Genomic DNA, 26549 nt, shown 5'->3' with positions numbered 1-26549 from the left:
GTTAACATTTAGCTTTGTTTTATGTGCAGTAACTGTTGGTTAAAGACGTGCTCTAACGGTTTAAAAATACTTTATAGGAGTAGGATGGATATGGACTAGGGCAGGCATAGGCAACCTTCGGCACTCCAGCTGTTTTGGACTACACCTCCCATGATGCTTTGCCAGCATTATGGGTGTACGAGCATTATGGGGGGGATGTAGTCCACAACATCTGGAGTGCCGAAGGTTGCCTATTCCTGGACTAGGGGGTCTCTGGCTGTCTCTCGGGCAGCAGGAATCTAGATTACATGTCCTCCTTCATACACTGTTCCAGTGGTACTGTAAATACCATCAGCCGGCTGTAGAATAACATCTATTTAAACAGCTTGGCAATTATGACCAAAACTTGCAATTCTCTTATCAAGTTTCCACAATTTTTAGCTCTGCAAATAGCACAAAATCTATGTTTTTTACAGTAAATTTGCCTATGCCTCCAGGCATGTATATGTTCACAAGGAAAAGGCTTTGTACTACCATTAACAATTCATCATTATATTTGTATGTTTTTTTTATTAAAGAGGGGTGTTCGTTTTAGCTACAATGGGCAGCAGACACAAAATACTATTAACAACCAACAACCACGGATCTATTAAAATAGTGAAACAAACATGATGTACGTTTGGGTTTTCGCTTTATTTTTGTTGTTGTTTTTATTCTTCTTGTTTTTTTTTTTTTATTATTGCTTAATAAAGTTCTACAGTTTTTTTGGTCAGCTTTGTTTGTTTGTATTCTGTTATGTTTGTCTTTGCGCATCTATGCTTTTTCCCAAAACTCTGTCTCATTTAATTGCTACCCATATTGTAAAAACTGGTTCGATATTTAGAAATGTCCTCATCAACAATAAAACATCAAGATAAAGCAGGATATAATTTTTTTAAGACTTTACATTTTTTGTCGGCCATCAGTCAATGACACCTCGAGTGTCGGCTGACATCAACTGCAATTGCTGCCTTTTTTTTTCTATTTGTAATAGTTTTCAATAATGCAAAAAAAAGTTTCAGAATGCATTGCACACAACAATTCCTCTAAGGGCAAACACAGCTGTGATACGAGGAATTTTAAAATGTTTAAAAAATTGAAGAAGTGGCACCGAGCACAACGTTTATGCAAGCAACTTCAAGATGAGATTATATTCTCCAGTAAAAAAAAAACTACATCTATTTACATGTGTAAGGAAGCTGTGATATAATGTGAAAAGATTAACGTCAGAGCTAATTTCAGTATGTGTAGACACACATTACAATCTTTAACTTTCTGTTGTTTGGATGTAACACAATATTAATTTTAACTGTGTTTAAAGTTGGTGTATTCAGCAGTGCAATTGCAAAGTGCTCATAAAAGTGCAAAATTATAAAATGCTTTTAAATTGCAATTAGCGGGGAAATCTCATTTTATTTTGGCACATTTCTGAGCGTGCATTTTTTTATATTGATAGAGCTATTGATTGAACTGTGTGATGCTTCTGCTAAAAATCTTATTAGTGCATTAATTCAACATTTCCTATTGGGTGAAGAGCAGAAGAACTGCTAGCTAAAATATAACGGTGAGCCTGGGTTAATCGTCTTAATATATGCAGCACATGCACAAGTTTGGGAATAAAATGCCAATGCAATTTCATCCAGTAATTATCTGCGGGTACGGAAAAAATAATGTTTTTAATGATTTTAGAAAGCAGGTTGGGCAATGCATTACTAATGTTAGCTATAGGGAACATGTAAGGATGCCGTGTCTCATAAAATAAAATATGTACAGGGTTATTAATGGAATGGAATATTGTCAGAAAACGATGAGGGTATTGTAACATTTAGGACAAGATAAAAAAAAAGTTGAAGCATTAGATGACTTGGAGAATTTGTCAGATTCTGCTATTTTGACCTAATATGAATACATTTATTTTAAAATAACCCCATGAAAGAATCCAAGCAGACATCATTGCAATATATTTAAAAGATCTACAGACCAGAATTTATTGCTTAGAAACCTATAAAGATGAGCTGTCACACATGAAACTAATATTTTTAAAAGGCTCTTCACGCAAATTAATTTACATTCCACAGGATCATGACGCTTACCAAATGTGTCATGAGCTTTTTAAATTAGTTGCTAGAATTTGGATCAACTCATCACAGGTAGATTTGGAGCAGTTTGAATCCATTTATAACATCTAGCCTAGTAGTAATAAACAAATGGATGCCTTGTCAATATTTTTTAATAATAAGGCCATTCTACTGGACTGAGTGGCAAGGAGAACCCCTACAACCACAGATGAGTTTACAAATTTCGCAAACCACCATCTAAAAATAAATGTATCAATGAACTTGGCACTAACGGACCTCACCTTGCAAGGCTCATTTGGTGAATCATGGCAAGTTCAACCATGGTGGACTTTTCATGCTACGCTCAATTCTACGTCATTATCTAAAACCATTTTGTTTGTTGCCATTATTGTGGTTTTTTTTTGTGGTTTTTTTTCTTCATTTTTGACTGTTTGATTGGGTCTCTTAAATGGAAAAAAAATTAGAACAGAAAGATCTCCTTTGTATTCTCATTAGATATTCCATAACATTCCGAGAAAGATTTATAGCATTTTCATGACCTTGGCAGGACCTTTGTGCTTAACAAAAAGTAAAGGTCGGAAAATTGTCAAGGACAACATGGGAGCACATGGAAGACTTTTCAGTAATGGATATTGGAAAGAAGCAAAGGATTTTATAGGAATGAAGTGCTTACCAACAAAAGGTCGAATAAGATTAGAATACTGAATATCGAACAACGTTTCATATGTCAAGTCCAAGGTTGTAGACAAGGTTTGTTTACATTAAAAGTCCATGGGGCTGATGATGAATTGGAAAAATCGCATATAAGCTATGATCTCACACTCCTTCCATAAATTACATTGAATACAATAAAACATGCTGCTTATTAGTCTTGGTCCATGTTTATGGCAAGATCCATTTTCTCTTAAATATTCTTGATGCAGAAACTGCCTACGGTAAATCAAGCAATTCTACAACACATATTATCCTCTTAAATCACCTACAAGGTATCATACGCAAACTAGCTTTCTATTTGGATAGAGTTTAAAAGCTTCTTGAAAACCAGGACATTAATCTCATCGGTAAAATTATATTATTGAGATAAAACTCTCCCAGGTTTGAGTCTCTATAATCTCTGTTAAAAAAATGTTCTGTAGATAAGTGCAACTTCTGACTAATGTAGAACACGATAAGGTTCTAATGTAGAATGTCCCTGCATGCGATAACATTTAAAAAAAAAAAAAAAGTAAAACAGCACAGAATAATTTTTCAGAATAATATTTCACAGTGTGCCAAATGCTAAAGATCTTTTATCGTTATGTATTTTTATCAACATAGGTAATATTCGGACAAGAGACAGAGAATCTGCCTCATCAGTTTTTTTAATGTCCTCCTCGTAGATTTAGGAATGTGTCACCTTTAAAAGATTTATATAGAGTGGCAGATGGTATATTTCCTCCCTGTGAACACTGGAAGGAGTTTGAATTATCCACATTGTAGAGATGTTTGAAATTATATATTATATCATTTATATTTTGTATAAGGGCTGAATAACGTTGATTTCATTATCGTTAGAGCATACTGTAGGCATCTCTAAATATAAAATATAAAATATATCTTAAACTCTGCTTAAATCCCTTCCTTTAAACTTTGTAAATGTGTTAAAATTGTAATCACATAGAGATAGATAGATAGACAGACAGACAGAATGATAGACAGACAGCAGACTAAGTCTAGCAGACAGCTAGCAAGAAAGAGAAATGTTCACATACCTGCTGTTGGGTCATAGGACGGATGCGGGACAGGTCCTGGAGCGATCGGCATTGGGAACAGATAGCCATGGATACAGTGCTTGGGATGTGTTTGGCTTGCTTGAAAACAAAATATTTGGTGAACGTTAGTGACTCAGACCAACAAGCCAGACACTAAAATATATTCCGTGGTCAAACAAAGGCCTCAATTTATTCCAAACTAACCATATGCTTTTTGGGAAGTATATTCTCTAAAGAGATGGAAGCAGATTAACCAGCAATTATAAAGACAAAAACCGCCTAAATTGCTCTAATTTAACAGATTGACCGTTTGACGTTTGAGCAAGACCCACCAATTGTTATTTGGGCTACTGATAAATAATACACCAAATTCAGTGGCAAAATCCTTTCTAAAATCCTGCTGTGAGTCTCATTTGCCAGATCTAACAGATAAAACTGTGTCTAACACCCAAAGCTAGCAGTCTTTCTTATATTATGTTTTATCATTGCAAATGAATATAAGTGACATAGAGAAAAGTATCTCCAGTCAGTTATGTTCTAACTGAAAGGTGGTTGTACAGTTTATTTATATTGTTTATGTGTAGTAAATCTTTTTTTATTGGTGCTCATTGGCTGCTCCTTGGCGGAAATTGGAGAAGCAATATCTGACAGTCAAACAGCATCAAGATGGATTTAAAGGTCAGTTCAAGGTGGCTTAAGTTGTCATGTTAACTTTGTCAAATATTCTTGAACTTAGCTGGAACTGAATAGAACAAATACTGGTCAATTTCAAGTGGCCGTCTTGCATCAAATGTTAGAGAAATTATATTTTCTCACATCCTATGGTCTCAGACAGACTTTGTGTCACTGAGTAAATTATAGATTGTTGCCTTATACTGGATTTAAACTTATCATTACAGCCTTAACTATACCGGAATCTGGATTAAAAAGTTTGTGCAGTTAAAGTAGACTTTTGTAGTTCCAGTAGCAGCACACCTCCCAACATCTCAACTGGACAAAGAGGGACACTTTAAATTTCGGGGTATGAAATCTTAGGTGACATACTTATAACAATGTATACAACTAAAATTGAATTTAGAGCAAGAACAAAGTATCATATTTACACAGACTGATTTCTAAACTCATTTATTGTAATTTATCTCTGTTATACTGTTAGACACACCAACAACACAGAGATACTACAAAAGAAATAAAATCCCACTGAACGTGAATTGAGCTCCGGAGAGACTTCCTTTCATCTGACCACTTTGTATTTTTATTATTTTTTCCAACGAATGGGATATCGCAAGTGACTTCACTGCACTCGATTTCTCTACGATTATCAAATTGACTGATAAATCTAAACAATTTCCTGACTGACGTGTCATCACTGGAGGAGGATTTGAAAGAAGGGATTGGCTAATTAGAGTAACAATCAAAAGTGAGTACGGTATATGTATTTTAATGCGAAACTGTTGTAATGTATTAATAAAAAGTGATAAATTCCCACTACACTGTTTCTTTAAGGAAATTGGTGACCGTGTTATGGTGCATTATATTAATGGACAACATTAATATTTAAAAAATATATATATTTTAGCTAAATCGGGATGATATAGTTATGGGAATATCACATTTAAGATTTATTCGTTAATCAGAGAGTTAACAGCTGACTTAGGCTGACTAAGACTGACCTAGACATTTAGGCCCGAATCATCAAACTGAAAATACTGTATATGAGTTTTTGTCTTTATTTTACTCAGCTGTCAATGTAGCTCAACTCAATGTTTAATGAATGAGTGCAGAATCGGCTATCTGCTGTTAGAGACTGGTATATGTGGTTAATGAACAGTTAGTCTCCTACAGAGAGGAGGCTGGATCTTTTACCCCACAACATTCTAAGCAAATGAGTCACTGCAAATGTGCTTCTGTCATATAGTATCACTCAAAGACTGGAGACATTCTCTAAGCTTCAACACAGAGAAACAGTAGCCTAAGCTGTCGTTAAAAGCACATGTCTTGAGTGAACTTGATCTCCCCAGTCCTACACTGCAATCTGATTGGCCAAGGACTAACCTAATCATACATGATTCATGAGTACACCCATATTAAATAATAAAACATTGGACAATAAAAGGAAGTACACCATAAACCATACAGCGGACATTTGTATGTGTTAGGGAGTTAGCAGGCTGTGAGTGCTGGCCCGTGGTTCTGTGTCAAACTGTTTTAAGTGTTTTGACAATAAACAAGGTCACCTGCGAAGTTATCCCTCTGCTTTAGTGATGTTACTTTGGTCCATGTATGGGCAGCAGTTTAAGGTTGAACACGTCAGTTGATGGGTCAAGCCCAGGGATAGGCAACCTTTGGCACTCCAGATGTTTTAGAATGCTGTGAGAGCAGTATGGAAGATGTAGTCCACAAAATCTGGAGTGCGTAAAGGCTGCCTACCCCTGGTTTAGCCTATCATTGCTATCTAAGTATTTTCAAAACTGATGTTAATGTTGAAAGGGTAGCTTCCACATGAGCAGAGGCGGCTCTCTAATTAGGCAGTTTAGGCGGCCGCCTAAGGCCTCGCGCTGGCTGGGGCCTCGCGGCCGCCTAAACCGCCTTTTGGCAGAGTGTGTCAGGTCCTCGGTCACTGACCGAGGACCTGACACCAGGAGGGGGCCCTGCGGCTTGCCCGTTATGCCGCCGGGTGCGAGGCCCCTCCTGGCTGCCGGCCAGCCACCGCAGACACTGGTCTGCAGCTCCGCAGTGTGCAGAGCTGCAGACCATGTGACTCGAGAGAATTGGCCAATCAGAGCGTTGCCGCGGGTTACCACGGCAACGCTCTGAAATCTCGCGAGATTACACGGTCTGCAGCTCTGCGGAGCTGCAGACCGGAAGTAATGGCCACCGGACCACCAGGGAGCCCACTGGACCACCAGGGAAAGGTAGGCTCTCCCTCCCCATCACCCCCCACCACCATCACCACCCCCAGCCGTTCCCCCCACAGCCTCATCACCCTCAGCCTCACTCACCATCACCCCCACCACCCTCAGCCTCACCCCCAGCCTCACTCACCATCACCCCCACCACCCTCAGCCTCACCCCCAGCCTCACTCACCATCACCCCCCCCACCCTCACCCCCACCACCCTCAGCCTCACCCCCCCACCCTCACCATCACCCCCCCACCACCCTCAGCCTCACCCCCCCACCCTCAGCCTCACCCCCCAACCCTCAGCCTCACCCCCCACCACCCCCAGCCTCACCCTCACCCCCCACCACCCCCAGCCTCACCCTCACCCCCACAGCCTCACCACCCCCCATCACCAACCATCACCCCTCACACCCCTCAGCTTCACCCCCCACCACCCTCAGCCTCACCCCCCCCCACCACCCTCACCCTCTCCCCCCACCACCCTCAGCATCACCACCCCCACCACCCTCACCATCCCCCAACATCCCCCACCACCCTCACCATCCCCCACCACCCTCAGCATCACCCCCTCAGCCTCACCACCCTCAGCCTCACCCCCCACCACCCTCAGCATCACCCCCCCACCACCCTCAGCATCACCCCCCCACCACCCTCAGCATCACCCCCCCACCACCCTCAGCATCACCCCCCCACCACCCTCAACCTCACCCCCCACCACCCTCAGCCTCACCCCCCACCACCCTCAGCATCACCACCCCCACCACCCTCACCATCCCCCACCACCCTCACCATCCCCCACCACCCTCACCATCCCCCACCACCCTCAGCCTCACCATCCCCCACCACCCTCAGCATCATCCCCTCAGCCTCACCACCCTCAGCCTCACCCCCCACCACCCTCAGCATCACCCCCCACCACCCTCAGCATCACCCCCCCACCACCCTCAGCATCACCCCCCCACCACCCTCAGCATCACCCCCCACCACCCTCAGCCTCACCCCCCACCACCCTCAGCATCACCACCCCCACCACCCTCAGCTTCACCCCCCCACCCTCAGCCTCACCACCCCCCACCACCCTCACCACCCCCCACCACCCTCAGCATCACCCCCTCAGCCTCACCACCCTCAGCCTCACCCCCCACCACCCTCAGCCTCACCCCCCCACCCCCAGACTCACCACCCCCCCCACCCCCAGCCTCACCACCCCCCTCCACCCTCACCACCCCCCCCACCCCCAGCCTCACCACCCCCCTCCACCCTCACCCCCCCCCACCGCCAGCCTCACCACCCCCCTCCACCCTCACCACCCCCCCACCCCCAGCCTCACCACCCCCCTCCACCCTCACCACCCCCCACCACCCTCAGCATCACCCCCACCACCACCCTCAGCATCACCCCCACCACCACCCTCAGCATCACCCCCCCCACCACCCTCAGCATCACCCCCCCCACCACCCTCAGCATCACCCCCCCCCCACCACCCTCAGCATCACCCCCCCCACCACCCTCAGCATCACCCCCCCACCACCCTCAGCATCACCCCCCCACCACCCTCAGCATCACCCCCCCCACCACCCTCAGCATCACCCCCCCCACCCTCAGCATCACCCCCCCCACCCTCAGCATCACGCCCCCCACCCTCAGCATAACCCTCCGTCACCACCCTCAGCCTCACCCCACTCACCATCACCCCCTCCTTCTCACATTACCCCCCCTCACTCTCACATTACCCCCTCTCACATTACCATCACCCCCCTCCCTTTCACATTACCATCACCCCCCGCTCCCTCTCACCCCCTCTCCCTCTCACCATCGCACCCCCTCTCCCTCTCACCATCACCCCCCCCTATACACACACAACACACTTCAAGCAGCTACCCCATACACATAGAGTCTCAGACAAAAACGCAAACATGCTCACAGAGACATACATTCAGACACACAAGGATACTCTCTGTCAGACACACTCTCAGGCACATACACAGGTAGACAGCGCATCAATGTGTATATGTGACACTTTTTTGTTAGTGGGGCCTCATGTTTGCGTTTCGCCTAAGGCCTCATAAAGTCTAGAGTCGCCTCTGCACATGAGCAATACAGCAAGTAAGCCACCAGGCCATGGGTGCCTGGGGGAGCTCTGTTTTTTGTCAAACTGTCTGACTCAGAAACATTGTTTTTCCACCTGTCTCTGTGGTGACTGACGGATGAAAAGGGCAGAGTTTAAAATAATGGCTGACAGCAAGCCAAGATGGAGGCACTAAGGGTGGACACAGTAGTGTGGATTTCTGCATTTAATTATATCTTTCAGACCTTGCAAAAAAACTTATTTGTTATCAATTTCTGTCCATTCCTCCTAACCTGCCATGTCCAATAGCACAGCTGTATATGTTATCCGAAAGCAGGAAAGAGGATTCTGGGAGTTGTAGTATGGGCATACAGTGCTTTGACGTCTGCTAATCAGCTTCTTCCATTACATTTTAATCCTTATACTGCTGTGTCAGTTCAAACTCCAGAGATCGCAATGAGTCTAGACTACTCATTGGCCAAGTTACTTCCTGGATTGTGCAAAGTTCAAGACTGATGTGTAGGACATCCACAGAAATAAGGAACATTAGCCCCTTAAGGACCAAACTTCTGGAATAAAAGGGAATCATGACATGTGATACATGTCATGTGTCCTTAAGGGGTTAAAATGAGTTTCTTTTTTACTCCTTGTTTTTTTTAAATTGTTGTTTTAGCTTATTTTAAAATGCATTAAATATACGTATTATAAAATGTACACGTCAATTACAGCCTGGAGTGCTCCTTTAAGGAAACGTTTTTTACACTATAAATGTGAAAGCTGAACTTCTCACTCAAAATACGTATGAACTATATTTCCCATGATGCTCATATAACCTTTAGACTGTCTCGGCATCATAGGAAATGTAGTTCGGGGACATCTGGGATATTATAACACTTCTTGTTGGCATAGGAATCAGACAACAATGGTTTATATGTGCCTACTTTCTGAAACACTCATTCTCGGATTAACATTAAAAGTTTCAAAAGAATAAAAGACTGTGCCATACCTTTTACATATTTACTACATAAAACAGTTACACTTACTGAACCAAAAGTTCCAAATGGTCTCCTCAACTTCATCCCCATTAAACCAGCACCGCCAAAAGAAGCCTTCGTGGTGAAAGTACAGGGTGGGTATCCTGGGGTCACTTATATTCTGTTGTGAAAAGAGATGAAAATAAATGAGCTTGTTAACTCCCAAACTGGTCTTTATATACCTTATAAATAGCAAATGTCTCAGGTTGTCTAATGTTCCTTCGTCTTACAATACCGGATGGGTACACCATACAGATAGTGTCTGCATGTTCGTAGGGTAAGGTTCTTGGATGCACACAGTGTCCATGAAGTTGTCAATTCATGCCTTTAAATGTACCTTGCAAGGATATGAGCATAGTGATGTGTTAACAGTGTTTGTATTATTTAATATTCTCAAAAGTATGGAGAAATATCCATGTTATGTATGTTTTGGGTTTGTTTTTTTAACCACTAGAGGTTAAATAAGACCATTGGGATTTTTTCCCTTCACATAATATTAAGTCTACAGATTTTTCGCTATATCAGAGTCCAAAACCAGTTCTTAGCTTTGCCTTATTAACAATTACATGTCCCGCTCAATTTTCCCACATTGGCTGTGTTGGTGCCACCATTTTTACAGAGCTGTTGGGCCCAAATAGAAGATTCAAAGCAACATACTATCTCTCATCCAGCTGGGTGGATCTGATTTACATGGGCTTAGTGTCCTTCCTATTTTATAAATCTAGGTGGCAAATTACATGAATGAATATACCGTATGTTTTATGTTAATTTCTGTATGTTGTTCAGCACTTGATAATCAGAGAGGTTACATCCCAAATTTTAATCATAAACATTATGACATATTTTATAATACATTTTAAGATGAATCATGTTACAAATTAATATTACCTATAATAGATTAAATGGATGCTCTAAGCACCAAAACAACTTTAGCTTAATGAAGTAGTTTTGGTGAATAGATAATGCCCCTGCAGTCTCTCTGTTATTTAGGAGTTAAATCACTTTTGTTTGACACAGCCTGCACGAAAAAAATGTTTCATTTTTAATCTGTACAGTTTGTTTACTTTAGAGCTTTGTATTTCCTGCTCTGTAAATTGAACTTTAATCACACAAAGGAGGCTCCTGCAGGGTCTAGCAAGCTATTAAATAAAGTTTAAACTTGAGAACTCTCTTTACAGGAAATGTGTGTCGAGACTGTGTAGGTCACATGCAGGGAAGGTGTGACTAGGGCTGTATAAACAACATGATTTAACTCATGAGACAGCAGGAACATGATCCATACACCAACATCATTCCATCAATGTAAAGTTGTTATGGTGCTTATAGTGTCCCTGTAAATACACTATCTGTCTTCCTTTGTATAATTCATAACAACAGAGTAAGCAAATTACAGAATGCGGGCCTGTAAGGTGGTTAAGATTCAGAGTAGTTTATCTATGATCGTCATTACACTCGAGCCTCAAATACATATAACCAGCCTCTAACTCAATATATTGACATATATTGCACTATATGTCCAAGCATTCAAGGCTATCAATTGAACCTAAATCAGACACTAAGACCCAAGAGGGTCTGATAAATGATGCAAGGGAGACAGAACCAAAGCTGTCTAAGACATATCTCTTCTGCACTGTATACCAAAAAAAGTGGGTAGAAATCCCATTACAATGAATGTAACAGTATTACCTGGTTATGAAATCTAATCCAATTAGATACAATAATAATAAAAAATGTATCAATAGTGAAAATAAAAGACAATATAAACCTGCACTGTTGGTGATGAAAATTAACTTCCTGCAATAGAATATTGACAACAAAAAGGTATAGTGATTTTTAGGAGTCAACAGGCTACATCTTACACTTGGTGCAAAAAGTGTTATATATACAATGCAATATTGGCCTACATCAATGACCCCTTTGGTTAGAACCAGTTTTTACTTCGGGACTTTAGGGCACTGTTGCAGTTTCAACACTGTTTGATTATCCTACGTACACTGATCAGTCACAACATTAAAGCCACTGACAGGTGAAGATAACATTGATTATATTGTTACAATGGCACCTGTCAAAGGGAGGAGTTAAATTAGGCAGCAAGTGAACAGTCAGTTCTTGAATATCATGTGTTGGAAGCAGGAAACATGGGTAAGTGGAAAGATCTGAATGACTTTGACAAGGGCCAAACAGTGATGGTTAGACAACTGGGTCAGAGCATCTCCAAAATGGCAAGTATTGTGGGGTGTTCCCAGTATGCAGTGGTTAGTATCTACCAAACGTGGTGCAAGGAAGGACAACTGGTGAACCGGCATCCGTGTCATGGGCGCCCAAGGCTCCCGTCTGGTCCGATTACACAGAAGAGCTACTATGGCTCAAATTTCAAAAACGTAATTCTGGTCATGATAGAAAGGTGTCAGAACACACAGCGCATCCTAGTTTGCTGCTTATGGGGCTGTGTACCAACAGACTGGTCAAAATGTCCTTGATGACCCCTGTCCATCACCAAAAGTGCCTTCAATTAGGACGTGAGTGTCAGAACTGGACCATGGAGCAATGGAAGAAGGTTTCCTGATCTGATGAATCGTGTTTTCTTTTATATCAAGTGGATGGCTGAGTGCGTGTTCATCATTTACCTAGGGAAGAAATGGCAGCAGGATACACTATGCAAAGAAGGTAGGCCCGCTCAAGCAGTGTTATGCTCTGGGCAATTTTCTGCTGGAAAACCTATGGTCCTTGCTTTCATGTGGATGTTACTTTGACACAAACCACCTACCTATTCAGATGGCATTTGAATGCAAGCAGGCATTTATGTTTAGTGTTGGTTTTTGAATGCAGGGGTGTGCTTATATATAAATTTGCTGTTTAACAAAGAGGTGTGTTTGTATTTACTGTTGAAGTTTGAATTCGGGAATTCATTTGTGTGTAGTGTTGGCATTTGAATGTTGAGATGTATGCACATATACATATGTACTGCCAAACACACAAACACACTGTGATACACATGCACACACACACTGAAACACATACAGATACACAGATATACACACTGACACACATGTAGCTATACAGACACATATATACACACACTGACACACATACAGATACACTGACACTACAGATATACACACTTACATACAGACACACAGATACATACGCACAAACTTTACACTTTTAAAGAGACACTATAGTCACCAGAACAACTACAGCTTATTGAATTTGTTCTGGTGAGTAGAATCATTACCTTCAGGCTTTTTGCTATAAACACTGTCTTTTCAGAGAAAATGCAGTGTTTACATTACAGCCTAGTGATAAATTCACTGGCCACTCCTTAGATGGCTGTTAGAGATCCTTCCTGGGTCATGGCTGCCTAAAATGCATCCAAACATTCAGTGTCTCCTCCCTCTGCATGCAGACACTGAACTTTCCTCATAGAGATTCATTGATTCAATTCATCTCTATGAGGAGATGCTGATTGGCCAGGGCTGTGTTTGAATCATGCTGACTCTGCCTCTTTGTCAGTTTCAGCCAATCCTATTGGGAAGCATTGTGATTGGATCAGGCTACCACTTCTGATGATTTCAGCAGACTGCTTGTTTTTCTGAGTCTAACAACATGCAGAGTTACAGCTTCAGGCTTAAATTCAGTAAGATTTGTACTATATTAATGGAGGCATGAGGGGCCCAGGGGGGCTAGATGGTGGTTTTAACACTATAGGGTCAGGAATACATGTTTGTGTTCCTGACCCTATAGTGATCCTTTAAATCCAGTTTCCTATCTTTGCAGGTACCTTTCCTGTGGTCCAGTGTGCTGGCTGGGGGTGCTTTGGAGTTGGGGTCTGATTCTCCTTGCTGAGTCCCCCCTCGATACTGCCTCCTGGCTCTGCCTCCAACCCGCGTGGCTCATCGTCTCTGTGGAAGGCAGTGACTCATGGCCATCACTTCCTCGCATGCTGCTGTCAAGGGGCCCGGTCGCACTTTTAAAGGGCCACAGCACCTGACCGGGCCCCTGCTGAGACATACTCATGGGTATGGGCCACCAGGTGGGCACCCTTAGTGTGTGGGCCCTGGTGCAGCCGCAATAACAGCACCTTGGGCCCATGGAATTTTTTTTTTACTGGATATGGGCAGTGGTTCCATGGGAAAGCTGCATTGGGCCCCCCAGGTGTAACTTGGCCCAGGGCAGCTGCCCCATTTGCCCCACATTAAAGACAACTCTGGATGGCAGTGGCCTCTTTCAGCAGGATTATGCGCCTTGCCACACTGCAAAAACTGCTCAGGAATGGTTTGAGGAACATGACGAAGCATTCAAAGTGTTGCCTGGCCTCCAAATTCCCCAGATCTCAATCCAATTGGGCCTCTGTGGGATGTGCTGGAACAAAATATCTGATCCATGGAGGCCCTATCTTGCAACTTACAAGACTTAAAGGATCTGCTGCTAATGTCTTGAAGCCACAAGACATGGACAGATGTCTTGTGGAGCCCATGCCTCGACGCATTTAGATCTTATATTGGTAGCTTGGGTGGGACTTACACGATATATATATATATACTTAATGTTGTATCTGGGCAGTGTATATTAAAATACAAAAAGAGAAGTCCTGCGCTTAGTCCCATTACTACTGGGACCAGCAGCAATGACTACAATACACATCAGCCCCAATATATAGTAAAAACCAAAGAAAAGAAAATGTTACTTGCGCTTTCTCCTTAATCCCTATGTATATTTAGACAAATGGAGGTCATTTAGTTGCTCCAATGGCCATTGGAGGGATGCCCGCCTGCCAACGTCAAGGCAGACCCCCCTAAGCGGGTCCTACACCGACCCATCAGCCTGCTTCCTTGAGCTTCTGGCAAAGATATCTCTAATGAGACAGAAAGGGGTATTTTTTATATACACCCCTATACTTATTAACCCTTAATAGGGAACACATGGGATGGGCAGCAGCATTGTAACCAGGCTGTGTGATACAAAGAGTGTATATTAAAAGAAACTGTCATTGCTCTAACTAGTCCTACCCTGTTGGTCTTTAAAGCATGTTATAATTATTTAAAATGTTACTACTAGTCTTCAATCAATGAACTAAATCTGATTTTGTAGGGAATTAACTAGGGGATTGAATATTTGAAGGCCAAAATAGCAGAGCTGAAATTCTCTAAAATCCCCAGTTTGGAGACATTATCTAACTCAGCTATTTTTCCACCTCATTCTCATGACCCGAAGAGGGCAGACATAGAAATATATTTCATAATGTCACCAGGTAAATAATAACAGCTCCAAAGCACTAATGTAGAAAGACTGCTATGGAGTTATGTTACCTCTTTAAAATATTGTGTTTAATTATTTGTAGGTCTGGACACACTTACACAAACAGATAAGTTTAAGCACGAAATTTGTGGAAAACTGGCAAGGGAATTGGAGATTTCAGGCCAAGCTACCCACACTTAAATTATTCTCCAAATTTTCAATATTTTGGTCTAAAATGTTCCATTCCTATTATTCCAAGTTTAGTGAATGAATATCCCCCTTCCCCGTAGCATTCCATGATCATTACCTCTGCTGGAGAAATGCTTTCATCGATGACCCCACAGTTTTCTGTTGCCAGGAGCCAATAATCTGTCCCAAATGCAGTAAAAAACAGTAGGATCCCAACTCCACCGATGAGACCAGCTACCAAAGCCACTATTCCAACTTTCATCCTGAAAGGTTTCCGTGCAAATGAAAACACACTCACAAACTTACAATGACAGGGCTCGGGCTGGGGAAAGAGGGGCGCTATTTTGGGACACAGCTTTGGCTTTTTTAATGACTGGTGTAAGTTTCGTAGAGGAGTGGCAGGGGAACTATTAAAAGCAGATGACCTTATTCAAAGGAACAGTTGTGGCTGAAAGAACATTGCAGCTTGACATGAGAATAAACAGTAAACATGACGATTATTCTGGTTTGTATGGAGAGTGTGTGCTGTTTTACACAGATGGGTTAACAAAAAAGTGTTTTTGCAAGAAGACAACTTTGTTTGTATTTTATTAACATGTTTTTGTCATCTTTGAAGAGTTTAGAATGATGTATGTATTAATTTGCCCTCTCTATATAGGGTTATTTTTTTAAACATTTTTTTTTATAGAATGTGTTTTACCAGAGTACAACTGAGATTTCTTTCATTTTTCTGTCTGTTCTGGTTCACTCAGATAGTACAATCTTGTTACAAGGTTACATATTTCATATACGTACAACATAAATAACCATTAGCAGTTGTTACAGGTTTCGTTAGATTGGACAGAGAGCTTTATTAGATATTCCTGGCTTGCAGAAAGTGTCACCTGCCCCTCTTGATGTTAGAGGACTTTTGGCATGCACACACTCCTATGTATGCACACAAGAAAGTGAGATCCTCATGCACACACACACAGATTTAATTATGTGCACAAACAGAGACAAGTGCGCACACACGTTATACACACAGATGATTTTACACACACACATGCTTGCACACACACAGGTGTTCATGAACACACCCAGGCTCAGACACTATGATACATACAAATACACAAACTCACAAACACACGCACACTCACATACACACACAGGTATGTATTTTTGGAAATTGTACGCTTCCTCTTTTTGCTTAGCTTTTTCATTGAGTAAGAGAGGGGATATCTGGGATATCTCTGCTGTCAAGTATTGTGGTCACAGCCTTCTTCCTGACCTCCCCATCTCCCCCCCCCCCCCCCCCCCCCCGATCAGCACCCACTGCCAACACCCACTGCCAGTCTCAATATTACTATAAAGGTAACATCCACTGCCAGCACCACTGCCAGTCTCAATGTTACTATATAGAAGGGCAAAGTTAAGGGCAGTAATTCCAGTGCTCAGCCAACGCTAAAATCTACAAGTGCTAAGCAGCCAGTGGTCAATGTTCTGACCAGCAAGCAGAAGTTGTACATGTAAGAGACACTTCTCGGCACTTACATCCTCAGGGTCTCTTCCTACCCAAAGTGGATCCTAGTTTCTCTGATGGGTTTTCTATCGTTGTTAAAGTCTGTATATGATGGCTGCATAGCCTGTTTCATTTTTGCTACAGGCTTAACTTCTTGCGGCCTCTTGTTTTCCAGTGTTGACAGCTAGAAACTCCTATTTTTTCATTTTGGGTTATTTTTTAATATTTAATATTGGGGTATAGAAAAGGAAATAGATGCATGAAAACATTAAAGTACCTTTATATCAGGATACGTTACCTAGCACATGGATAGAATGGCTGGGTTTAACTTACAAAGTACAGATAATAAACGATGTCAAGATACAAACCAAACATCATGGATTATAGAGGTACTGAGAATTGAAAAAAAAACAAGCCAATGGTCAGAAATACAGAAATCAGAATAGTCGAGACAAGCAGGGATCAGTAAACCAGGTATCAAGCGTTTAACGAATGCGCTCATACATAACCAAAAAGAAAACCATGACAGGGCAAGGATTGGATCAAGACAAGGGGTTTTTATATGCACAGAAACCCACCAGATGGCCAACTTCATAATTGTGCTGTTGAATGTACGCACATGACGTTGCAACAATGACATAATCATGCTAGAAGCGCTTGATGCGCGGACGTTGCACACATCATGTAGCCCCATGTAGCTAGAGCGCAGCTAAGCGGAAAAAGGCCTTGACAGGGGTTAGGAGGCGGGCTTAGGAGGAAGTAAGCAAGGGTTGGATTATGGGTAAGTAGGATTGGCTATTTAAATGAGCAGCCATTTTAGGTGAGTCATTCTAACTTCCTACCTGGTTGAGTTTGTGTTCACCTCGGTGTGCGCGGACTTTGCTTGGTTGGATTTTCTTTGTCTCCTCTGCAGGACCAATGGACGACGTAGAGCGATTGCTGGAGGGGATCAGGTCGGCAGCACGGCATCAGGGTGTGGACTGGCTACGGGCGCAGCTCGGCCCTGCCCTGGCGGAGGCGGCGGATCGGGACGGCGATGGCGGGAGACCGGTCAGGGCCCGGAGGCCCCCGAGGAGGCTAAGCCCGGGCACGGGGCCCGGTGAAGTTGTCCCCGGAAGCAGTGGGGTTCCGGTTGCGACCGGCAGCAGGCCCGGGAGCCGCGTGGTCGAGGCCTTGCCTCCCCGCGTGCGGACGGAGCCTCGGACGAGCACTCGGAGGCAGAAGGATGTCGTGAACGGGGGCGCTGCTGCTGTCGGGTCGGAAGTGGCCGGGCGGCCCCCTGGCGTTGCAAGACCCACGGAGGGGAGGTCTGGGCAGGCTTCCCCCCCATCGGAGAGTACCGAGGACGACGAGGCCGGATCCGGGAGACCGCATGGCCGGCCCGGGAGGCAGCAGGCAAGTGCAGGGGGCTCCGGCCGGGGCCCTCTTGGCGGGAAGGTTGTTAGGGGGAGCTCTGCCACGGAGAGGGGCGGTAGTAGGCCAGTGGGGGGTGCCCAGGCCTTAGTCCCAAGGGGGGTGGGTCCCGGGGCCCCTAAGCGAAAACGTAGATCGAAAGGTGCGAGTTCCAGGGGCGGGGGGGGTCTCGAGAGGCCAGGTCAGAAAGCGGGTCCCCCGTAGGGGCGGTGGGTAGGTCCGGGCTGTCGGGGTCTAGTCAGAAGGGGGGTAAGGGTAAAGGGTGGAAAAAGGCGCAGGAAAAGGGGTTCCGGAGGCGGTCAGTCGGAAGAATGCAGGAGGTCGGGGACCGGGATCCTCGGTAGTGGTCGGGCGGCGGGGGGGCCCGGATTCTGGGAGTGGTAGCGACAGTCCATCACCCGTTAGATCGCAGGGGTCCCGGGAGGCGCGGGGGAGGTCGGGTCGGCACTGCTCCCCCTCGGACAGCTCGGCAGGGGAATGTGCGGCAGCCCCTAGGTATGGTCGGCAGGGGCGGCCTACTAGTAGAGACGGGAGGAGTCGTAGCCCCAGGGGTTCCAGGGTGCCACGTGGTGGTAGAGGTCAGCGGGAGGCTTCGGTACAGAGCAGGCGCTCCCGGGGTCGTGACGGGAGGGGTATTGATGTCCGTTACACCCTACCCAGGACTTCTTCTCCTTGTCCTAGGTCTCGGAGCCGTTCCGCCTCCTCGCAGGCTGGTCACCGGGTGGGCTCCCCGGTCGGCGAGACAGCAGCGGAAGTTCCTCTTCCTGGATGTCGGGCGATCTGCACTGCAGCCCCCACCGTCCCGGTTTCGGGGGGCTTGGCCGGTGAGTCCAGTGGGTCACTACACTCTAACGCTTTAATTACCACACTTCAGGCACTACTCCACTCATTGGGGGCGGGGGGTGACACTAGCGGCATTGGTCAGGTGTGGGCTCCGGGTGTTGTGGCTCCAGGCTCTCGGGTTGGGAACTCCACAGGGCCTAGTTCGGGCGGGGACATGGTGTTGCCGCAGGACGTAGGGGAGATTGGGAGCGAGAGGGCTGAGTTGACAGGGGGCATTCCCGACGCGGCTAGACAGCACGCGTATGTGTCGTTTGCGGGCCCGTTGGGGGTCCATTTGAAGCAGGACGTGAAGGATAAGATATGGAAGGGGGAGTTTTGTGAGATTTTCTCCCTCCTCCCCTTGGAGGACTTTATAGACCTCAAGGAGGAGGATAAGAAGGACGAAAAGAAGGAGGAGGAGGAGAAGAGGAAGCGGTATCGCAAGATTCCGAAATCCTTTGGGAATTGGCTGAGGGCCTTTTGCGTGCTGGCTAGCGTGCTCGGCGAGAAATCGCCAGGGTTATGCTCCTCGCTGTTTTGTTATTTGGATGGCATTTGGGAAGCGTACCGGACTTACGGAGGGTTGGCGTGGTGGCGGTATGATGAGCAGTTTAGGCAGCGGCTGGCGGCTAACCCGGGTATGCGGTGGGACCAAATGGACCTGCCGCTCTGGATGAAGTTAATGATGGCGCAAAAGGCGCAGCCCTTTCAGAACTCGGCCGGCGCTAGGGGGCAGTCCGCCTCGTCGGCCGCCTTACCGAAGGGCTTATGTTGGCTCTATAATGAGGGCCAATGCAAATGGGGGACCACCTGTCGCTTCAAGCACGAGTGCTCCGGCTGCGGAGGCTCTCATGGGCTCAACCGCTGCTTCAAGAAAGGGAAGTCCGGTGGCGCCGGTGCTGCGGCCGCGGCCGGGGGAGGGGGAGCATCCGCTTCCCCTGGGCTTAACCCCAGTGAGGCTAAGCGCGATGGAGCCATGGCTAAGCCGCTACGTTAACAGGGCGGATGCCGATGTGCTCCGGGCGGGTTTTGAGAAGGGGTTTTTCATTCCGTTTCAGGAGCGGGAGGGGGGATCGGGAAGGCTGCGCAACCTGAAGTCTGTGGCTGACTTCCCGGATGTGGTTAGGGAGAAGCTGGGCAAGGAAGTCGGGCTGGGCCGCATGGCGGGCCCGTTCGCAGTGCCTCCGCTGGAAGGCCTGCGGATTTCCCCACTCGGGGTGGTTCCCAAGAAGGAGCCGGGTAAATTTAGGCTCATTCACCATCTCTCGTACCCGAAAGGAGAGTCGGTGAATGACGGTATTCATAAGGACTTGTGCTCGGTGTCTTATGCGTCTTTCGACCGGGCGGTCGATTTGGTCCGGCGGGCCGGGCGTGGGGCTCTGATGGCGAAGGTGGATATTGAGGCCGCGTTTCGGCTGCTGCCGGTCCACCGGGACTGTCATCACCTGCTGGGGTGTTTCTTCGAAGGGGACTACTTCGTGGACTTGTGCCTGCCCATGGGTTGTTCCATTTCGTGCTCCTATTTTGAGAAATGTAGCACTTTTCTCGAATGGGTGGTAAGGGTGGAAGCAGGGAATCGTTTTATTGTACATTATTTAGATGATTTTCTGTGCGTGGGGCCAGCTGATTCCTTGGATTGCCTGCGCCTGCTGCGGACGGTTGAGTGGGTGGCGGGCCACTTCGGGGTTCCGCTGGCGGCGGATAAAACTGAAGGCCCGATCACGTGTCTGAGTTTCCTGGGTCTGGAGATTGACTCCGGGTTGGGTGAATGCCGGCTGCCTCGGGATAAGCTGGACAGGCTTCGAGGGGCGGTGGCTGCTGTAGCGGGGGCGCGCAAGGTTACTCTGCGGCAGCTCCAGTCTTTGATTGGGCTGCTCAATTCTGCGTGTCGGGTAATCCCGATGGGAAGGGTCTTCAGTCGCAGCCTGTCGGCTGCTACTGCGGGTGTTCGGTCTCCGCACCATTTCATCCGGGTGTCGGCGGCCATGAAGGAGGATCTGGGCATTTGGGATGCCTTCTTGCGGGATTTTAATGGGACGGTGTTGTTCAGGCAGGAGGGCCAGTCATCGGCCGAGCTTGAGCTTTTCACGGATGCTTCGGGCAGCGTGGGTTTTGGGGCGTACTTTGGTGGCTGCTGGTGTGCGGAGAGGTGGCCGGACTCTTGGGGTTCGAGCCCTCTTATGCGCAACTTGGCTTTCCTTGAGTTATTCCCGTTAGTGGTTGCGATGGCACTATGGGGCGACAGGCTGCGTGATCGGAAAGTGGTCTTTTTCTCGGATAACATGGCGGTGGTTCACGCGGTGAATCGTCAGTCTGCGGCCTCAAGGCCGGTGGTTAGGCTGCTTAGGCGACTGGTATTGCTGTGTATGTCTCGGAATGTTGTTTTTCGCGCGCGGCATGTTCCCGGTTATTTGAATGAGGTGGCTGATGCTCTGTCTCGTTTTCAGTGGTCCCGATTCTGGCTGGTGGCGCCGGGGGCTTCGAAGGACGGGCAGGCTTGCCCGGACGAGATTTGGCAGCTGGGAACATCCTGCTTGGAGGACTTGTGAAGGCTTCCCTGGCACCGGCCACTTGGGCCTCGTACAGTAAGGTTTGGGGCCTGTGGGAGCGGTCGCTGGACGGGCTGGCCGTGGACAGCGGGGAGGCCCTGCGGGATGCTTTCCTGTGGTACACTTGTCAGTTGCTGGCGAAAGGGGCGTCGCCTGCCATGGTGGACAGGTCCATGGCGGCGATGGCGTTCTGGTTCAGATGGCATGGGAAGGAGGACTTTACTAAGTCCTTCATTATCAGGCAGGCCCTGAAGGGCTATCGCAAGGGACGCAGGTCGCCGGATACCAGGCGCCCGGTGTCAGTTCGACTACTGGGGGATTTGGTGGGTTTGTTGCCCGAAATCTGTTTCAATGGGTTCGAGGCTTCACTGTTCAAGGTGGCGTTTGTTTTGGCGTTTTTTGGGGCATTCCGAATTGGGGAACTGGTGAGCGCTAATAAGAGGGTGCAGGGGGGCCTGCAATTTTCGGGGGTTCGTGTCTTGGATGGGAAGGTGGTGGTGCACCTTGGTAGATCCAAAACGGACGTCCGCGGCGTGGGCCGGGACGTGGCACTGGGGGCCTTGCCGGGCTCGGCTTTGTGCCCGTTGGCTGCTACGGCTGAGTACCTGGCGCTGAGGCCAGTGATGGGGGGTTCCTTGTTGGTGCATGCCGACGGATCCTCCCTCTCTCGGTTTCAGTTCACGAAAGTTTTTCGGTTGGGCTTGGGCAAGTTAGGGCTTCATGCTGAACGATTTGGAACGCACTCGTTCCGTATTGGGGCTGCTACGGAGGCGGCTCGGTTGGGTTTGGGGGACGAGGTGGTGAAGCGGATCGGGAGGTGGGAATCAGTAAGATTCCGTTCCTATGTCCGATTGGGTCTGTTGGAATAATGTGTTTGGGGACCGTTTTATGCAAAAAAAAAAAAAAAAAAAAAAAAAAAAGGAAATGTATAACTGTTGGGTATGAGAGACTTGTAACTGGCTGTACTGTAACGGTTCACTGTGTTATTTGGGCTGGGGTGGGGGTCTCTGTAGGACTTCCCTCATCATTTGTTTTTCCCCCCAGGGCGTGAGGCATGGATCGTGGGCCATTCGTTTGTCTTCTGGGCCGAGAGGAGGGCCGCAGCTCGAGCGCAAGGCCAGCAGCTGGGTTTTCCGAGGGGCCAGTTGGCAGTTCGCTGGTTTGGGTATCGGGGTTTCTGCTGGGGGGATGTTTGTGGTAAACTGTTTGGAATGCTGGCGGCGGGATACACGCCGGACTTACTGGTCCTGCATATTGGGGGTAATGACCTGGGCCTTACGCCGCAACGACGGCTGGTGAAGTGGATGAAGCAGGACATCAATAAGTTGAGGGGCCTGCTTCCGGGGGTCATGTTGGTGTGGTCGGAGATCGTCCCGAGGCGCCGGTGGCGGCACGCTCGGGATCCGTTAGCTATGGATAGGTGCAGGAAGAAGGTGAATAGCTTGATGGCAAGCTTTGTGCGGAAGGTAGGGGGTGTGGTAGTAAGGCACCTTGAGCTGGAGGAAGGGTTGCCAGGTTACTACCGCTCGGATGGTGTTCACCTCTCGGAGGTGGGTTTGGACCTGCTCAACTTGGGTTGGCAGGATGGTATCCGGATGGCTCTGTTTCTTCTGGGTGGCGGAGCTCAGACAGCTTAAGGGGTCAAGGTCTGAGCTTGTGGCGGGACGGGGAGCCGAAGGAGAGGAAATAGGCTCCCCTGGATGAACGTGAGGTGGAATAACAGATTGTGGTCATCGGTGGTTAAGTGGTTTCGAGTCCTGGAGGTGACTCAGAACCTGGTGGGGCAGGGGTATCCGGGTATACCCCTGCCGTGGTTAATGGTTGGTTGGCACTTTGGAATGTTGGTGTATGTTATAAATATGTTATAAATATGTATAGGTGTTATTATATGGGGGTCATTGCCTTTTGTATGGTAGCCGAAGGAACAGGATGCGAGGGGGCGGAGTATGGGGGGCAATGACCCATGTTAAATATGTTAATTTATTATTGTTATTATTATTATTATTATTATTATTATTATTATTATTATAATTATTGGTTAATAAAGCTGTGGACAAATTTCCCCATAATACTTAGTGTCCGTGTGTTATTGGGTTAGGTTATGGGGGTGGTTTGTCCTGGATTCCGACTGCCCAAATGGCGACTATACACCTGTCATGAAAGGAGGTTCTGTGTCCATATCGAAATTAAAAGACACAGAGAATGCCAGTGTCCATTTGGCAGAACGACCACGGCATTTATGATAATTTTACAATAATACAGCACACAAAAAGAAAAGAATTAAAACAAGGAAAATATGTTTTTTAAATTAATAGAAATGTAATTCAAAATGACATCCCTTCATATTAACCTTTTTAGTGTCTTTGTAACATTTGTCTAGAAACAGCTTAGATATAAATAAAAACATCTGTGGGGCAATACTTAAAAATTAAAGCAATCACTATGGACACAACGGAATGCCCTGCTGATTGCGCCCAGGGCCGGCCCATCCACTGGCCTCCGTGGGTCCATGGCTCCAGGCAGCACTTTTACAGGGGCGGCATTTTGCCACTGCTGTGTGGCCTGAGCTGCTGATGCATATGTATATAGCGATTACCGCTATATATATATGCAGCTCTGGGCCCCCGCTACCTTGTCCTGTGGAGAAGGGGTCCAGAGGTCTGATCTTCCCCTCCTGCAGCTTCATATCTGCTCGTCTTGTAACACCGCAAGAGTGTTGTCGCGGATTATAATGGCAACACTCAGGCGTGCATTACGTGCCGCGCAGAGCGTTGCTATAGCAACCTGCGGCTCGCGAGAGAAGAAGACATGAAGCTGCAGGAGGAAGATCAGATCACTGGGCCCCCTCTCTACAGGACACCAGCAAATGTGCTACTGGACCACAATGGAAACTAGTGCCCCCCTCTCTGACCACAGGTAAGAGTCAAGGAGGGGGAAATACACAAAATCATACTTTTTTTTTTTTTTTAAACTGATTACCCCTCACATCCCCACTACACACACTACATGTACTACACACAGACACACATACACTGCACACACTGCATGCACTACACACAGACACTGAATCCATTACATGCACTTACATGCACTACACACAGACAGTGCACACACTACATGCACTACACACAGACACTGCATTTACTACACACACTACATGCACTACACAACATCACCTAGAAAGACACTGTATCCACTATAAACAATGCATACAATGCATGTACTATACACAATGCATACAATAGACACACTGTATCTCCTGGTTGTGTGCAAGGTTTGAGGGAATGGGGAGTTGGGGGCAGCATTTCATCCTTTGACCCAGGCAGCACAATTTTTTTGGCCTGGCCTTGATTGCGCCACTAAAACTTTGCCCATTTCTGCTTTTTATGCATAATGGCCAATCTGTAGGATACAAAAAAAATATCATTTGGCAGGAATTTAAAGTCCATTACACCCCTCATTGAGATGGGTTTAACTATTTATTTTATATTTATATATATATATATATATATATATATATATATATATATATATATATATATATTGGAATTCTATCCATAACTGTATTACATGTATTAACATATATATATATATATATATATATATATATATATATATATATATATATATATATATATATATATATGTATTTATTCTTGTTGTTTTGCCTTGCAGTGAGATTCTGTCAGTGCCCCTGAGGTCTCTGTAAGAAAAAGCCAATAAAAATGCAATGAATGAATTATGCTTCGGTAGAAATCTAATGCTACTGCATTAAACAAAGGGGCATAACTAATCATTAATTGCCCCCCTGGTGTATTGTGCTTGGTGTTTGTCACTTGATATGAATGATGCGATCATAAAACTCCAGCTTGTTTGGGTTTCGAACTGGCGCCTGTTCTAAGCATTATTTCCCATAAAATTCTTTGCAACAAAAATATTTTTCAAAGATAAAGGAAATGTCTCTAAAGTTGTCGTTGATGTACAAGACTAGGAGATTTTTTATTGTCAGGCATTCATTTTGGGACACAAAATATTATAAATATCCAAATTTATAATCTCATTATTTCTACTCGAAAACTTGACTTATTAATTGCGCAATAAAAAAAGGAAATACAAATATTTTATCTTTATAAGTCGTAATTTGGAAAGAGATATATAGAGATTCTTTGGCAAGTCAAGATAAGTGTAACTTTTAAAGTATTATTAACCATAAAAAATATTTTAAATTGTATTCTTTTCTAGCAGTTAGAAAATGAATTTAAAGTAATAGAGCAAAATACAAGACACAAAAAAAGCTAAGAAATTGCACCAAAATAACCTTTAAAGAGTGGTTTTAATGTATAGATCATGCCCCTGCAGTCTTACTGCTCAATTCTCTGACATGTAGGACTTAAAACTCTTTGGCAGCCACAGTCACACCTTCACTGCCTGTGACCTACACAGTCTTCCTACACATTTATTGTAATGTGAGATCTAATGTTTAAACTTCCTTTGTTGCACAGTCTGTTTGATTTAGAATTTCTTGACTGCTTATCTGTTAATAGCCTGCTAAAGTCTGTAGGAGCCCTTGTGATTAAAGTAAAATTAACAGAACAAGGGATCATAACCTCTAAAGTAAACAGACTGTGCTGTCACATCTGATTGAAAATGAAATATTTTTTTTCAAGTTGTGAGTCACAGCCAGAAGAGGTGTAGCTGCGACTGCATGAACAGAAACAAAAGTGATTTAACTCCTAAATGGCTGCGAACTATCTATCTATACAATAAAATCACCTTCATCAAGATAAAGTTGTTTTGGTGCTTATAGTATCCCTTTATTAACAGTATTCATAGAGTGCCTCCTATGAGCTTATTTCCACTCTTGTTGTTGCTTTTGGCCAGCCTGTCGATACTCCCTAAAGTGCTACTTGTCGATACTGCTGGTAGGTAAGGACCATTTACAGACTGCCAAATTTCACAAGTATGATGTACGCATGCTCACAGC

At 45.6% G+C, this 26549-nt stretch overlaps 1 protein-coding gene across 1 annotated transcript in view; it reads right to left on the bottom strand.

Moving 5' to 3' along the window:
- The window catches only part of LOC134572717 (transmembrane protein 182-like), a 22029-nt gene extending 6423 nt beyond the window's left edge, over positions 1-15606 (bottom strand). Inside the window, exons 1-3 of the mRNA XM_063431837.1 lie at positions 15399-15606; positions 9863-9974; positions 3848-3946 (exon numbers count right to left, since the gene is read on the bottom strand). Coding sequence (XP_063287907.1) covers positions 3848-3946; positions 9863-9974; positions 15399-15542 — 355 coding nt within the window. The 5' untranslated portion in view covers positions 15543-15606. The remainder of the gene's footprint in view (positions 1-3847; positions 3947-9862; positions 9975-15398) is intronic.
- Between the last annotated feature and the right edge of the window lie 10943 nt (positions 15607-26549).

The sequence above is a fragment of the Pelobates fuscus genome, chromosome 9 (genome assembly GCF_036172605.1).
Source record: "Pelobates fuscus isolate aPelFus1 chromosome 9, aPelFus1.pri, whole genome shotgun sequence".
NCBI lineage: Eukaryota > Metazoa > Chordata > Amphibia > Anura > Pelobatidae > Pelobates > Pelobates fuscus.
Note: the sequence above shows the minus strand (reverse complement) of the source record. Positions and strands in the feature narration are given on the sequence as shown.